This window comes from Varanus komodoensis, unplaced genomic scaffold (assembly GCF_004798865.1).
Source record: "Varanus komodoensis strain SLA01 unplaced genomic scaffold, ASM479886v1 scaffold8, whole genome shotgun sequence".
NCBI lineage: Eukaryota > Metazoa > Chordata > Lepidosauria > Squamata > Varanidae > Varanus > Varanus komodoensis.
Window position 1 is genome coordinate 5,589,316 of NW_025336481.1, and position 15,064 is coordinate 5,604,379.

Consider the following 15,064-nt stretch of genomic DNA (forward strand, 5'->3'; position numbering starts at 1 on the left):
GGAAACGGAGATGAGCACCGCCCCCTCGAGTCAGGCATGACTGGACTTAACGTCAAGGGGAAACCTTTACCTTTATTCAGCAAAAACCTTGTTTCGTGTTGTTTAGATGCCACAACATCTTTTTTATAAGGGTTTGCCTGAGTTGGCCAACTACTGTAATACTTCTCTTGTGCATGTGGTTTGGCCATACTGAGAGCTACCTCTTTGTGGACGGAGGCCATAATATGGGTAAGCTTTCTACTGGAACGCTTTTTAATGTTCACAATGCACATGTTTTCTAATATTATTTACCTGCAGTTTGGAAGTTAACACAGGGCCAATGCAAATAGATTTTCTGCACCTTTTTCTGCAAAGCTAAAAGACTGACATTACAGCATTGGAAAGATGAACATCCAACTCCTTTCATGCACTATTTTAATATTCATATAGGTGATCTTTAGATGCCACCTGCAAATAGATATTTGCTCTGCCTTTTTGAAGCTTATGCATAACTCTTACTGTTGATAGCATCATTTAAACATACATTATGATTCCCTTTTGTTGAAATACACAATAAAAACTGATATAAAATAATTGAATTCCATAAAAATGGTATACACATCAGTGGTGTGGTATGTATAAGACAAAAAAAGCACTGGGTTCCGCAGTTGGACTCACATATAAGTTGGGCTTCACCAGAAACCATTTAGGTATTAGAGCTATTTGATTTCTACCTCAACTTTCTATGAAAGTATGGCACCAAAGGTGACTTACAAAACCATTTAAAGTAGATTAAACAAGTAAAACATGTTAGAATGCAATAAAAAATGTTGCAATTACACAATAAAAATAGCACCAGGATGGTCTGTGGATTTAACTGTGTTGTATCTCCCTGCTATAATGTTGGTTCATGGTGGGCAGCTGACTGGGGGAGGGAGGTGGAAATGGTAATTTAATACCAGTGTGGTGCAGTGGTTAGGAGCCTGGGACTGGGACTCAGATGATCCGGGTTCGAGTCCCCGCTCAGCCATGGAGCCAACTGGGTGACTTTGGGCCAATCACAGACTCTCAGCCCAACCTACCTCACAGGGTGGTTGTTGTGGGGATAAGATGGAGGAGGAGAATGATGTCAGCTGCCTTGAGCCCTTTGTAGGAAAAAGGTAGGATATAAATCGAAAAATATAAATAAATAAATACCACAAGCATGGTTGAATGCCCATGGATTCAAACCCAGACTTCAGATGCAATGCTCAAGGCCAGCCTGGAATAATCATATACTGGAAGTCATTTCCAAACTTTGGTAAATACTTATCCAACACAAACTGAAATTAAAATTTCACCCACCTCTATTGCTAACTCCAGCGGGCTGGAGTATTTAGATGCTCAGGTGCACCCAGGCTAAGGATGGAGATCTGGTGCAGTTATGTAAGAAGAGCAGAAAAGCCCTGCTGGATCAGACGAAGGTGCATCTTTTCCAGCACTCTGCACACACAGTGGCAAACCAGCTGCCCACAGGATGCCACAAGCAGGATGCGGGCAAGACCTCCTCCCGTCCAAGCTCCTCGCAACTGGTGTGTGCAGGCAGGTGCCCTCCGATGGAGGTGGCAGCACGTGGCCAGCTAGTAGCCCTTGTAAACCTGTCCAATCCCCTTTTAAGACAGCCAGATCGGCTGCTATCCCGACTTCCCACGGCAGCAAGCTCCACACGCTGTGTGAAAAAGTCCTTCGTTTTGACCGTCGGAGTGAAGCGACCGCACCTCCTCAGCCCACAAGTGGTCTCGATCCCTTGGGGTTGATCAGACGAGGTGCCGGGCAGGGCTTCTTGCGGTGGCCCTTGCTGCACGTGTCCCAGAGGGTGCTGTTCAGCATGCAGTCTTTGCAAAGCACATTGCATGCAACCTGGTTTTTAAATCAGCCTTAGAGTCCGGCGATAATGTGGCGTGATCCTTGTGAGCCTTCATCCCCAGAGCACGCAGTCTGGGTTTCGGTGAGAACAGAGCAAAGGGTTTATTTTTAAAGGCAGTCAAACTACAGAGCAAGAAGCAGTTTACAGTGATAGTTCAGTGGCAAACATCCAAGAAAACAGAACAATACAGACTAGTTATGCCCAGGTTTTCATTAAGATCTCTGCCTGATCCCTTGAAGAACCTGGTACCAGTCTCAGGCCTTGCCTTCTTCTGGAAGACCTGCAGGCTAGCTAGCACCTGTGCTTTAGGAAGGACTTTGCACTTCCTTTCCTAGTGGAAGATCTCTCTTTGGATCCCTTCCTGAGTGAGGTTCCCCAAAGAATCAGGCAGATTCTTGGTCCACAGTTGGGTTCTCCAAGATTCCCCGCAGTTTGTTTGTTTGTTTATTTCAGTGCTGCCCCATAAGCTAAAAGTTCTCTGCATGGCTTACAAATACTAAAACAGCATAAAGACACAGATAGAAGATTAAAACTATTGATCACCTGATAAAATAGATGAAACAATAGATAACGTCACATAAAAAAATATACCCATAAACACCAATAAGCACAATGAATGAATAAGCCAAGATTAAATTCAAATAAACAATCTATAACAAGGGATAAAAACATTAAATTTAATTAATTAACCCAAAACTCGTTCAAATGAAAAAGTTTTCAGCTGCCACCTAAAAGAAAGAACAGTTGGTACCAGCTGTATATCCTGGGGGAATTCTTGAATTCCAGAATCTAGGCGCTGTTGCCAAGAATCCAAGCCTTTTCACTAGGGGAGGGCACTCAGAGGAGGACCTCCAAAGAGGATCTAAGTGGACAGGTAGGAATATATGGAGAAAGGTGCTCCCTCAGGTGCCCTGGTCCCAAGCTTTAGGGCTTTATCCGTCAAAGACAACACCTGGAATTGGGCCCGGGCTGGAACAGGGAGCTGGTGGAGGACTGGCATAATATGTCCTTGCCAGCCTGTTTGGGCATGTGGGTGATCGGGTTTGTGATTTTTGCCTACCTTGTGTTAGCTACAGGTATGTCCAGGTAGGGCTGGGACAAAGCTTACCAGAATCTGTCCCTCCAGCATTGAGAAACTTCCTCTCATGCTCAGCTCAGTCTTGCAAAGGTAGCCAAGTCAAGAGGAAGTCAGTCAACAAATGACATACCAAAGCTTGGGCAACCAAGAACCTTCTTCCACAGCAGGTGCAGAAGAAGGTTGCTGAGAGGGATGGTGCCAGAAAAGCAGCCCCATGTGCCTGCTGTCCAACAGTACCCCTCTTCCACATCAGGTGCAGCACCACAAATGACAGAAGAGGGGTGCCACTAGCATACGGGGCATGCCTGGCAAGCACCCCACAAATGCAGGGCACGTGCGCCAGGAATTCAAACTCGGGGCTGTGAGGAAGCAGATCAGAGTCCAGGAAGCCAAGCTCAGGGTTAGGGTTAGGGTTAGGGTCCAATATGGGCTCCCCCACTTCCCTGACTTACAATGCCAGCATCTGTGGGATTCAGCAGAGGTGGAGGACTGCTTGTAAAGCTGAGGTTTCTTCCACTTGGACATGGGTAAGATGGATTCGGTATGGTTAGGCTGGGTGGCCAGCTGCAGGCTAACTATAAAACCGTAGCCTCCCAGAGGTGTGCCTTAAGATGGACAGGCCAGGCTTCGTAGGTGGCCCAGGTGAAGAGTAAGGAATTCCAGAAATGCAGTTAGGAAAAGAACTGCACCAAAAGCAATGCAGCCCGAGAGAGAGCAGCAGTCTGGGGAAGGGACGGAGGATACGTGATGTTACACGAGTCATATTTTTAATTAGAAAACTAATACAGCCGCTATCAGCCAGATGCCCAGCGTAATTACATAAACCCTAATAGCTGCATCTGGTGGACGTCACCCTCTGCAGACATGCTGCTCTGGTTCACAAGCAGCCTTCATCAGCAGCAGCAAGAGGCCTTGCTTGTCCACTTCAGTGCATGCATTCAGAACAAAACAGGACCTTTAAAAGCCATCATGGGGATGGGTGGGGAATAAAAACCACGGGTCGTCAACCCAGGAAGGCTTCGCGAAATAAAGACCTATTCATCAGGCCCCCAAAACAGCACGATGAACAGATTCGCATAGATTACACCAACCCACCTAGCGACCGTGATCTGGCAGCTGTGTGAGCAACCGGTGGTGAAACCAGCAGACAGCCGGCCTCATGGGCAGCTGTTGGCTCCTTCTGCTTGGCCTTCCTCACTTGGTCCTCCCAGCAGTATCCCAGAATAGTCTCTCCATTCCCTGCCGTGATCGTGAGCAGATTTCAGCTCCCTGTAGCTTTTGTGCAGTTTTTTCTCTTCTCTTGCCTATTTTGTGCAGTTTATCTTTGCTTTTGTGTGTGTGTGCAGTGTACCTTTGCTTTATTTGCTTCAGAGATTGCAAAAGATAGTGTGGCAGAAGCTTTTGTGATTCACATCTTGGCGCTGCCGAGCCCTTCAGAGTTCCCAAGGAGCACCTTGGCAGGGCTGTCTGTGACTGGGAGACATTTTCCTTTCTCTCTCTCAGCAAAAACCAATTTGCACACCTTTTTATTTTTTAATTATTTTAGTCGCAACTGTTCAACTGCAGGGATCTGAAGCCTCAGCTGGAGCAACATCTGGAAGGCTGAAATGCTTGGAAGGATGCAATGCTTCTCAGGCTTCAGGACTGGCAGGAAGGATTTGAAGCGGAAAGAGGAAGGTCTTCCTGGTATTTTGGTGCTGTCTGCTTTGCCTTCAGCTCCATCAAGCACTGGTATCTGGTCCTGGAGAGCGTATTCATGCAGCTCTCAAGCTGGAAAGGGCTTCTCACCCATTTTACAGCTTTTAAAGAGGGTGGGGAGGAAAGCAGCATGGTGTATTTTTGTCTGAGCCTTATGTACTGAACACATTCATGTTCTGTTGGAAGAGAAGTGGCTGGGATTGGAATAAAAAGGGTTGGAGCCCATGCAATATCCAAGTTCAACCCCACATAATCAATCCTTTTGGCAGGGTACCAGCTGTACAGTGGCTCCTGCTTTGATGGGCCAACCAGTGTCTTATCACTTAGACTCTTATTTTATTTGAGCATAAAACGCCATAATCCATCAAATAGTATTGAAGTTTTACGTCAGATACACATGGATAAAAAGATATACAGGGATAGTTCACCCTCTAAAGAAAAGGGCTTCAGCAAGCATGTGAAAATCAATACTGTAGATGTTTGCTGGATGTCAGCAATGAGGGAATTCTATCCCTATTTATTATGCTTTTATAAATGTCTGAGTCTTTAAGATGGTCAAAGGCATTCTCATGTTCTCTCTCCTATAAAGCTATTCAAAATTTACCAGCATTGAAGTATTTTTGAAACGTATTCCAGATAGTAAAAATCTGCCCTCTGGTGGCCAGAGAGGGAACAACACAGTGTATAGACCCCCACTTTGAATACCAGAGGCTGGAGAAAGGCAAAACAATCACTTTTACGTCCTACACGTGACTGCTGGCATCTGGCTATTGTTTGGAAACAAAATAGTGGCTGACGAATCTGAAATCAATGTTGGCTTATTGCCAGTCCTTGCACTGGTATTTTCTGAGTTAAGCTCTTATTCCCTTACCACATCCACTGTTTTGTCGTCATTGTCATTTTTTGGAGGGGGGAAGAATAGTTAAAATAAATGGCCACCAGGGCAAGTTGAACTGGCAAAGTGCTCTCAGGGCATTTCAAGGCTACTGTGTCTTTAATTAGAAACTTCCAACTTTCTAGTTCTAGCCCTATGATTTCACTTCCTGATTAGTATGGTAACAGAATTACCAATGAATAGTCCCTTCATTTCCCTTAGTTGAAAGTAACTTTCAATTAATTGCTTTCAGTCCAAACCTTAGTATATAAGAGCAGGCTATTCATCCATCAGCCTTCCTCAGAAAGCAATAAAAGGGGGCAGAAACTGCTAGGACACTGTTTTAATTAAAGGATGTGGGGGACTTTTGTTGAATGAGACCAGCTCCTGAGAAAAGTATTACAGGACAATGGAATTATGGTTTGCTGGAAGCAACAGGACAGTATTAATGATCACCTAGAAGTACCATTTGAATTCTACTTTCAGTGGGAAGGAGAGCAATTCCTTAATGGTAGTGAGGTAGGGAAGCAAGCCCAGGGAGACATCTTTGATCTGATCCAGCATGTCCAAAGACGAACTAGCGGTGGGCAGACAGCATGCCAGTTCCAAGGTGGGTCAGACAACAGAGGATGAGCAGCTTCCTCATGGCTTTGCACTCATCTTAAAAGTAGTTCTAAGGCCACACCAAGCTGGCAGCCACATCATCAAGGATAGTCCATTAGTCTAGTCGGCTGTGTTGATCTGTACACAAACCAATTCCAACTATTTTCATCTCTTTTGTAAAGGGAATGGGACTTAAATGGCCATTCAAGACCCCATTACCCAAAAATCTTGCATTACTACTGAGATAGTTCACAACAAAGTTCAGTTGCTGGAAAAAAAATCGGTTCATCCCAGCTACGAGGAATATTTCAGTAGTCAGAGGAAAGCGGGGAGGGAGGGAATTCATCCTGCGAAATCTTGTCAAAGGGCAGCAAAATGCTCATTATACGTTGTGCATAAGAGACATCATGTGTGTGCAGGTACGTCCAGTTGCCTCTGCTCCTAAGATAGGAATGTCAGTTGCCTGCTGCTATCAATCCCACCACTCTCACCACCTTAGATTTTTCTTGTTACACAATTGAGACTGAAAGTAGTGCTTGTTGATACCCAAGTTCCCTTGATGCCACACAGTGACTTGGATTCTAACTCCCTTTCATCCATGTGAATTTTGTCTTCTTTGTGTTCACGGAACCTTACTACCCCCATTCCATCTGCGGGTCCCTGAAAACCTGTTTCCTCAGCATTAGCTCTGGAAGCTTCCTGATAATGTGATACCCTGAGACCACGAAGAAGACTGGAAGGAAGTGTGCTGTTTGGGTGTTCTCTCAAAATTCAGGTAGCAAAAGTAAGATTACTCCAACACAAGTGGTCTGTGATACAAGGGGGTTGTATACGTTGTAATTCCACTTTATTCTGCTCTTTAAACTGGACTTCTTATAAAGGCAATGCCCTGCAGCTTCAGTGGGTCCTATTTCCGAGCAGAGGTACAAAGACTGCCATTCTGAGACTGTTTGCTTCCTGGAAGCATCTGCACATGGAAGCGAGCAAAGACCATGGATGCCGGAAAGCTTCCTTCAGAATTGCTCAGGTTCCTATCTTGTAACTGGCTCCAGTCGATAGCCCCAGGATGTATTTAAAACAGCACAAGTGTGTGGTGTACACACCCTGCTGAAGACCTCTGACACAAGGAGATGAAGAGTCCCAAATGACCAAGAGTCCCAACAACAGGCCAAATTAGTTGCTGTCATGAGGCTATGAGCACAAAGTTGTCAAAAAAACCACCTGGAGGAAGCTTCTTTCAATTCTGCTCTACCCAGTTTTCAAAGAAAAGGAACAGCTCTGTCTAATGCACAGTGCAACGTATTTCTGGGGCTACAACTACCAGACAAATGTGCGCCAATGTTGCCTCACAGTGGCCAGGACCGTAACATCCCTTCCATGAATGTGAATTCTGCTTTGTCGGGGTCTACAGAACCTCACTGCCAAGCAATGTTTGCAAGAAAAGCATACATAGGCATGAGGATGGCGAGTTACTTTTGCATGCTGAAAAGCACAAAACCTGCAATGCAAAATGGAAGTCTTTGTGTGATGTGCACATTCTGCATTCCTTGTGCTCCAAGCAACCCTTCAGCTGCAAATTCGATGATTCCCCCAAGTTCTTAGACCCAAACAGCATATACTGAATTTATTACAGTGCTTGTACCCCACTGAGCTGTGATAATAAATGCACAGGAGCCCTGCAATGCTGAGCAGCTGGCTGTCGGACAGAATTGGCTTCCCCTCTTCCACTAGATAACCTAACCTCCGATTCCTAGTTGCTGGTAAATAGTGACTGGACTGGTGATGCTGAAAGAGAAGTACACTCACTGAGGAAGTCACCATGTGAACAGGAGTGCTGGGGTGGATTTAGAAACCAAGCCTACAGTGGTTTTGAAGATGTTCACATTTATCTTAGTCCCTCTCAATTGGGTGTGTAAATCACATTGGCTTCTGCACTCCTGAGAAATTTTTTCAACGCCTATTTAAATTACAATCAGATTACTCACTCAATACTTGCATTCGAATTTTTCACAACTTCATAAAGCTAAGAAAGGCGAGAACTCTCCAACAAATTGTTTAGCAAGCCAACAGCTGCTGGCTCAACATCCACTTGCTAACCTTCAGTTTCCAAAAGGTTTCCTACAAAGTTTCTTCTACTGGAGGGCCTTGGTTTCTTCCCATTAATCCAAATGTCATCTTATAAACTAGACCTGCTGCCTCTTGGTTTACCCTTGCAGAGCCATTATATACAACTATTCCCTTGGTCTTCCTTTTGTGACTGGCAAGTCATTTAAAAGCCACCAGAAAAATACTTCATTGCCTGTTTGTGCTATCAACAGCCTACTTACTTGCAGCAGCCTGTACTATTAAGAAGCCTTTTAGAGGCCTTTATCGCCTGTGAAGTACTAATATCTAAAATTGCCCCTCTTCTCTGGTATGGGAAGCATGCAACGTTTGGGAAAAAGCACTTGAATTTATAGTTTGTGCCCATGATGGCCGTTGAGAGCAGAATTCCCCCCAGCTGGAAGTTACCCTGGGTCTTACCCAGGTCTTTTGCAGCAATTGACAAAGAGATTATATTCAAATCCCAGGAGCCCAGTGAAAAAGTAAATGCATTCGCATATTGAAAGACACCCACACATAGTGGCAAGGGCTCACAGAGCTGGTATTTCTGTCCATATATCACTGCTGTTTTGATTCTAAAACAAAGTCCTTAGGCAATCTGAATTGCTTTGTTCCATTTCTCTTACTTTATTGTTTCATTTTGTTTCTTTAAGATGACACTGTAGGTTCAAGTCCAGTACCACTTTACAGAACAAGGAATATCGCTCACAGCTCTTGTGAACTTCACAACACACAGTAGGAAAATTGAAAGGGTAGTTTGACCCACAAAAAACACCTCCCTCTTACAAAGAAGTCCAGAGACCAGTTATTCCAAACCAGACTGCAGAGAAGGAGGGTTAAGAATCCAGTTAGGTGTCTAGAAGTCACCCTATCGTACTCAAATCTTTGGGCACAGCTCTCCACTGCAGCTAACTTTCAACATCTGTCAAGCTCAGTCTTTGCTGCAGGGAGTCCATGCCCCTAATTTTTGCTTTCTGGATTAAATTAAGAGGAAGTTCACATGACAGTGTAAGTTATTGCACAAATTACTACACTAATACTTAAGAACTTCTACCCATGGAATGTCAGAGCAGAGGAGAGGTGCTGCTGGATTCTTGGCGAACCAAGTCAAAATTCCAGCAAGACGATATGGCAAGCGGCCTTAAGTCATGATTCCCAGCACTATGGCATGCAGCGGAATTCTTAGAAATGCCCAACTTCATGAACAGCCTGCAAACATTCCAAGATGGTCCTGGTTTCTGCTGCTAACGAGGGCAGAACCTAGCAGCATGCAGAAGGCTTTGACTTCCTCTTTCCATCTCACACGACAGCTCATTCCCATTAAGATTTCCTTTCTATGGGAATCATAGGGAAACAGTATGCAAAATCCACACATATTATGCAAATCTCCATGGCCAGAAGTTGAGGTCTAGTAACCATGCTCACAGAGGATTCCAACAAAATCGGTGTGCTTTTCCCATTCGGAGCTGTATTTTCTGAAGTTCATCAATAATGTGAAGAACATTGACAACTGACCTCATGACAAAAAGAGAGAGAACATGGGTACATTGAGGCCAGAGCTGGTAAATGAAGGGGGCTAGATTGTGGTACTAAGTGGGTGTGGAATATAGGGCTGGTGTGTACGTTACAGACCTGCTTGTTGCACTAATGCACCCAGCTCAGATTATTGAGGCTTGACTGACATGTTATTATAGGCTTTCTTATGTTGCCAAGGTAATATTAAATAGAAGTGACAAAGAGGGTATTATTTCTATTGTTCCCAATTCAGTTGATTGGGAATATGAATGTCTAGACATAGATAAAAGAATCACAGAAATGCCCCCACAAAAAAAAAAAAAAAAAAGCCTCCTATCAAAAGCTCCCAATAATTTTGGAGACAGTAAAATGTTCCTTCTTGCTAATAAATTAACCTTATCTCTGAAAAAGCATAGCCACTCAACTCCCTCCAAAGCTAAACAAACAGAACTTGCTAAAAGGAGCATAGCATTAAAATGCCTTTCAAGTGCCTGATTTATTTCATATATATTCAGAAGGTAGCTTTTAAAAAGTGATTTTTTAAGATCCAATAAATATTTTTTAAATAAGCAGGGGCACCGCCCACATCCTTTGGTTGCACTGTAAAGAGATGTGTTCCTCTGTTTAGACAACGGAGGGGGAAATACCTCCACCCCCAAAAAGGGAAGGGATTCAACAAGTAGAAAGTTTCATTTCAATGTCACAGCCTCAGTCAAGCTTACTTTCTCCATGGGATGCACCATTGCTTTTCATGGACCATTATTTTTTAGGCCACAAGGAATTCAAAAATCATGTAAAATTCTAGCCCAAAAGCACCAGCCCCTGCATGCCTGTTAGCCATTTATGTTTCCCGCTATGACAAGAGTGGCTATTCGCAACTTGGCTGTCACTTTCGCATGAGCACAGGATAAATTTGCCTTCCTAGACTGGGGGCAATCCTGTAAAGCTTAGGCAGCAGCCAGCCCTAGCTGTAATTGTGACTACAGATTAATGAAAGGCAGCTGCATTGCTTTTCCAATTGCTGCATGCTGCACCCCTACCCCAATCCTTGGCTGTGATTTGGGGAAAGCAAATAAGGCACCCTGAGCCTTGCCATTTAATCTTCCGATGTGCATAGTTCCAGCAAATAGCAGAGACACTGTGATGATATCCTTTAAAATTAGAAAGCTGATGGATCTCAAAGGGTAGAAAGTCCAAAATGGCAATGCATTATAATGACTGGAGAAAATAGGTTAGGTTTGGAGAAGCTGTGAGAACTGAAAAGCAGAAACAAAAAGATGAATTTTCACACATCAGGCTATTCTCTTCCTCATGGCTGTGACTGTGCGAATATTTTAGGAGACAGAACATAAGCATTGCAAGGCAATCTGAGATAATGCAGAGGAGTGCATGTGAATTCAGACAGACCACTGCAGCAGCTAGCGCCTCCCCTTACCTCCGGGCTTTATGCAAGATTGGTCATCACGTCATGTCCAAGTTCACAGAGGGTGACATGCACTGGGTTCAAGACTTAAGCCATATACATGTACTAAAGAAAGCAGACAAAACAAGTTTGCTAAAAACCGGCAGCAGCCAGTACATGCGTAACATGTGATTAAATCCCCACAGTGTTATCTATGGAAGAGAAAGGGGAACAGTCAGTCACAATGTTAGCAAAAGTGGAAGTCTCAACACTCGGGAAAAAGATAACTCTGCGCCCATTTTTTTAAGGGTACTTGTACAAGGTCGGATACCTCAGAATAAAATCCAGCAGTCTGCCTGGCTTAAGAAAAAGCACCATTATGAGCTGTTGAGTACAGGCAGGCATGGACCTGCTCATGGCTGCTACCAGAGGTCGGGAAGAGAGGATGGTGGAACAGACACAAGAAGAGGAAAGAGCACAGGAACATTTTAGATGCTGATCTGAAGGACTAGCGAGTGAGTCCGGCAGACCAGACTAACAGGTTCATATTTCTTCACAAGGTAGATATTGACATATTGAACAATACATTAAAATCCTAGGAAACTGTTAATACTCCATGGATAGTTCACAGTGAGTGTGGATGGCGGTGTGTGCTATATACAGCAGATGTCTTTAGCTGAATTCTGAGCAACTGGAGGTTTTAAGAGTGTCCCAAAGCTAACTAGAAACCAGACTCAGAAGTCACACAGTCCAGTTGTATATGCAAAGATTTTCTTGGACAGGGATTCAAATACCTAAAATGCAGGTTGTTGAGCAAAATTCCCATGCTAGTATCAGAAAACTCTGACACTGGAGATCTGCACTGGACCTCAACAAATGACACCATGATTCACAGTTCTCCAATAGATTTTCACATCTTAGCAGCCACGCTGTGTAGTAATACTTTCAACGTACACAGATGACAAAACACGATGTACTCATCACAGGCATCATACACAAGACCCTGCAGAAAGAAGCTTGCATTCTTCTTAAATGTCATGCACAGCAGTCCAACATGATAAAAGTTGCAATCCAGACAATTCCTGATTAACCTCCTCCTGCCAGGAGAGGAGAAGAGGGAAAAGGAAGTGGGAAAGCTATTATAGGATCTTGTAAATTGACTTTATTGAGAAGTCCATTCAAAGTACCAAATTATAGCCTTGCCTGCGTCTCTCAACAATTCTGCTTTCATCATTCATGCTTCTGATTTTGATACTGTCTTCCTATCATGCGTGATCCTTCCACACGGATCTTTTCTGGTATCAGGAAGTTGTGCTAAGAACTCAGAAGCATATGGGAACGTTGGATGGAAAAAACCAAGAGGAAAGATGTCCTTTAATGTTAAAAAGAGGCAGAGAATCTGTTAAAAATCTGCTGAAAATGGCCAAAGGAAGAAACAGGGCATGTCTTGTTTGCGTCACTCCAAATATTTTGAAGTTTCTTCTAAATCAAAGAATTCAAATGAATAAACTGAGGAGTTTTGCTTTTTTAAAAAAAATCAAACCTTGATAAATCTAAGAATTGCTTCAATAGCCTCTTAATTACCATTGTGGCTTGATTCAAACCCAGTCACAGCAGTTTCAGTCAGTTTGCTAATCCATGGAAGATATCCCCATATTGTTTTATCCAGAAGTTCTCCAGAACTTCAGCTGAAGTTCCGAGGAGAAGCTGGGCAATCTCGTGGGACTACACATGCAGTATTGTGCTATGAAAAATACTTTTGCATGGACTTGCTTTCTCCATACTTTGACGTAAGGAAGTTGTGGCATGCTCCGCATTTGACAGCAGCATGGTGAGAATATCTAAATGCACAAGGCCATTTCCATGGGAGAAACGTATCTTCATATGGTAATTACAAGACTATTTGCAAACCAATGATTTTTTTTTGCTGTACTTGTAAACAGGAGAGGAAAGAGAATGGAACAATAAGCATGAGGTTTAAATAGGCCCCAAAATGACAAGGATGTTAATTCAGTTATATGGGACACCTTTCCATCAGAGGGATGACTTTTCCCACTGCTAGGCTGAACAGGGATAAAGTCCTACCAGTTCTGGTTATCCCACCCTTCTTCAGCAGCCGAAGATTCTTTTGTCGCCTTCTTAGGGGTCTTTCTGGCTTTGCCCTCCCCTGCTGCATTTTCCCAGTTGGTCTCCCAGTTTTCCCAGCTGTCACTGTTACTGTTCTTGTTATTGGAGACAGTCCCTGACCCCCAGACATCCCAGCTATCGGAGCTCTTCTTTTCAGTTGAATTGTCCACATATGTCCAGCTATCACTGCTTGGGGACTTGTGGGTCTTTGGAGGGTCTGAGTTACCAAAGGTATCCCAAAAGCTTTGATCCACTGCATTGTTCTGGTAGCCTTCACCTCTGCTGTTCTGGTAGCTCTCCCCCTCAGGTGGCCTTTCAGAGAGGAAAATACAGAAGAACAAGGGCTCGTTTAGTTTCAGCAGCTTACAGACCCCTCCCTTGTTTTTCAATGGCTTTAAAAGGGGGTTGCACAAGTTCACAGACCATCAGCTTGTACTGGTTACTTAGAATCTCCAGGGTCATTCATTCCCCGACAGCCAAAGCTACCCGAATAGTTTACAGCATGAAAGCATAAGAAAACCTTAACATTCAAAAACTTTACATGGTTTAGAAACAACTGGCAACAACCAGACCTGGATTTTAAAAAACTGAAACAACCCATCATATGCTATCAAAAGCCTAGGAGTAGAGGAAAGTCCTAACCTAGTGAGAAAAAGATGATTATGTTGGCACTAGACAGATCACTAAAGCAGCCTTCCCCAGCCTGGTGGCCTTCAGAGGCGTTGGGACTGCAACTCCCAGAATTCCCTTCCAGCAGGGCCACTGACTGGGAATTCTGGGTGTTGCAATCCAAATGTGTCTGGAAGGCTGTGCTAGAGAGAGCCTTCTGCAGTTGGGTGCCAATACTAAGAAGGTCCTCTCTCTTGTTGCTGTCCTCTAAACTTCCCTTAGAGAAGACACCCAGAGGATCTTTCATAGTGTACAGGTAAGTTCATTCGCAAACAGGTAAGTGCATTCCCAAACTCAGTGGAAGGTAATGTGTTACCTTGAGGCCACCCGAGCTGCAAGTGCAATGGTGACTCTTCCTTCAAGGAAGAAGTGCAACCCCATCCAGAACAGGTTGAACACCCTCCAGCTGGTCAGAAAACCACCTACTAACAGCAGCTTGGTCTCATTTGGGTTCAGTTTCAGCTTGTTAGGCCTCATTCAGTCCAACCCTGCAGCCAGGCACTAATCTGACTGCCTTAGCTGATAAGGGAAGGAGAAGCAGAACAGTTTGTGGCATCAGCATTATCATGTTAACGTACTCCAAAAGATCCCACTTTCATGTAGATATTAAACAGCGGGAAAACCAGGACCGGCCTCTGCAGAGTTCCTCATGACGAATCCACGAGACTGAGCAGTATCCTGCAACCACCACCTTCTGGAGCCAGCCAGCCAAGCAGGAGTAAAATCACAGCTCAGAGAGTTGACCCAGGAGGATACCATGCCCAAAGGTACCAGAGGCCATGGGAGCTACTGCACTCGTCTCCAGCTTATAAACTACTCATAGGCATCCGACTGGCTACTGTGGAAACAGAATGCAGAACTAGATCTCCACCTCAGAAGGGGTGGTGGAAAGGAAAATGGTTTGTCTGCACATGCAAACTCTTCATCACATCCAACCAGGACTCCAATTGGAGCCAAATCTGGAACCATAACTTGAAATGGCCACCTAGAAATACAGGGGTAGAGAGGCTACACATGCACTTTATAGAATGGGGTTTTTTTCTCTTTTACTGTAGGAATAGAAGTGACTGGGCAAATATTATGAGATGACCAATGAAAAAGTGGAACATA

General features: G+C 44.1%; 1 protein-coding gene across 2 annotated transcripts in view; it reads right to left on the reverse strand.

Annotated features, from left to right (window-relative positions):
• Nucleotides 1–1,961: 1,961 nt before the first annotated feature.
• ARFGAP1 (ADP ribosylation factor GTPase activating protein 1) overlaps nucleotides 1,962–15,064 on the reverse strand; it is a 42,973-nt gene continuing 29,870 nt past the window's right edge. For both annotated transcript variants that reach the window (XM_044454861.1, XM_044454860.1), the window contains one exon: nucleotides 1,962–13,597. In XM_044454861.1, the coding sequence (XP_044310796.1) occupies nucleotides 13,240–13,597 (358 nt within the window). In that variant the 3' untranslated portion in view covers nucleotides 1,962–13,239. The remainder of the gene's footprint in view (nucleotides 13,598–15,064) is intronic.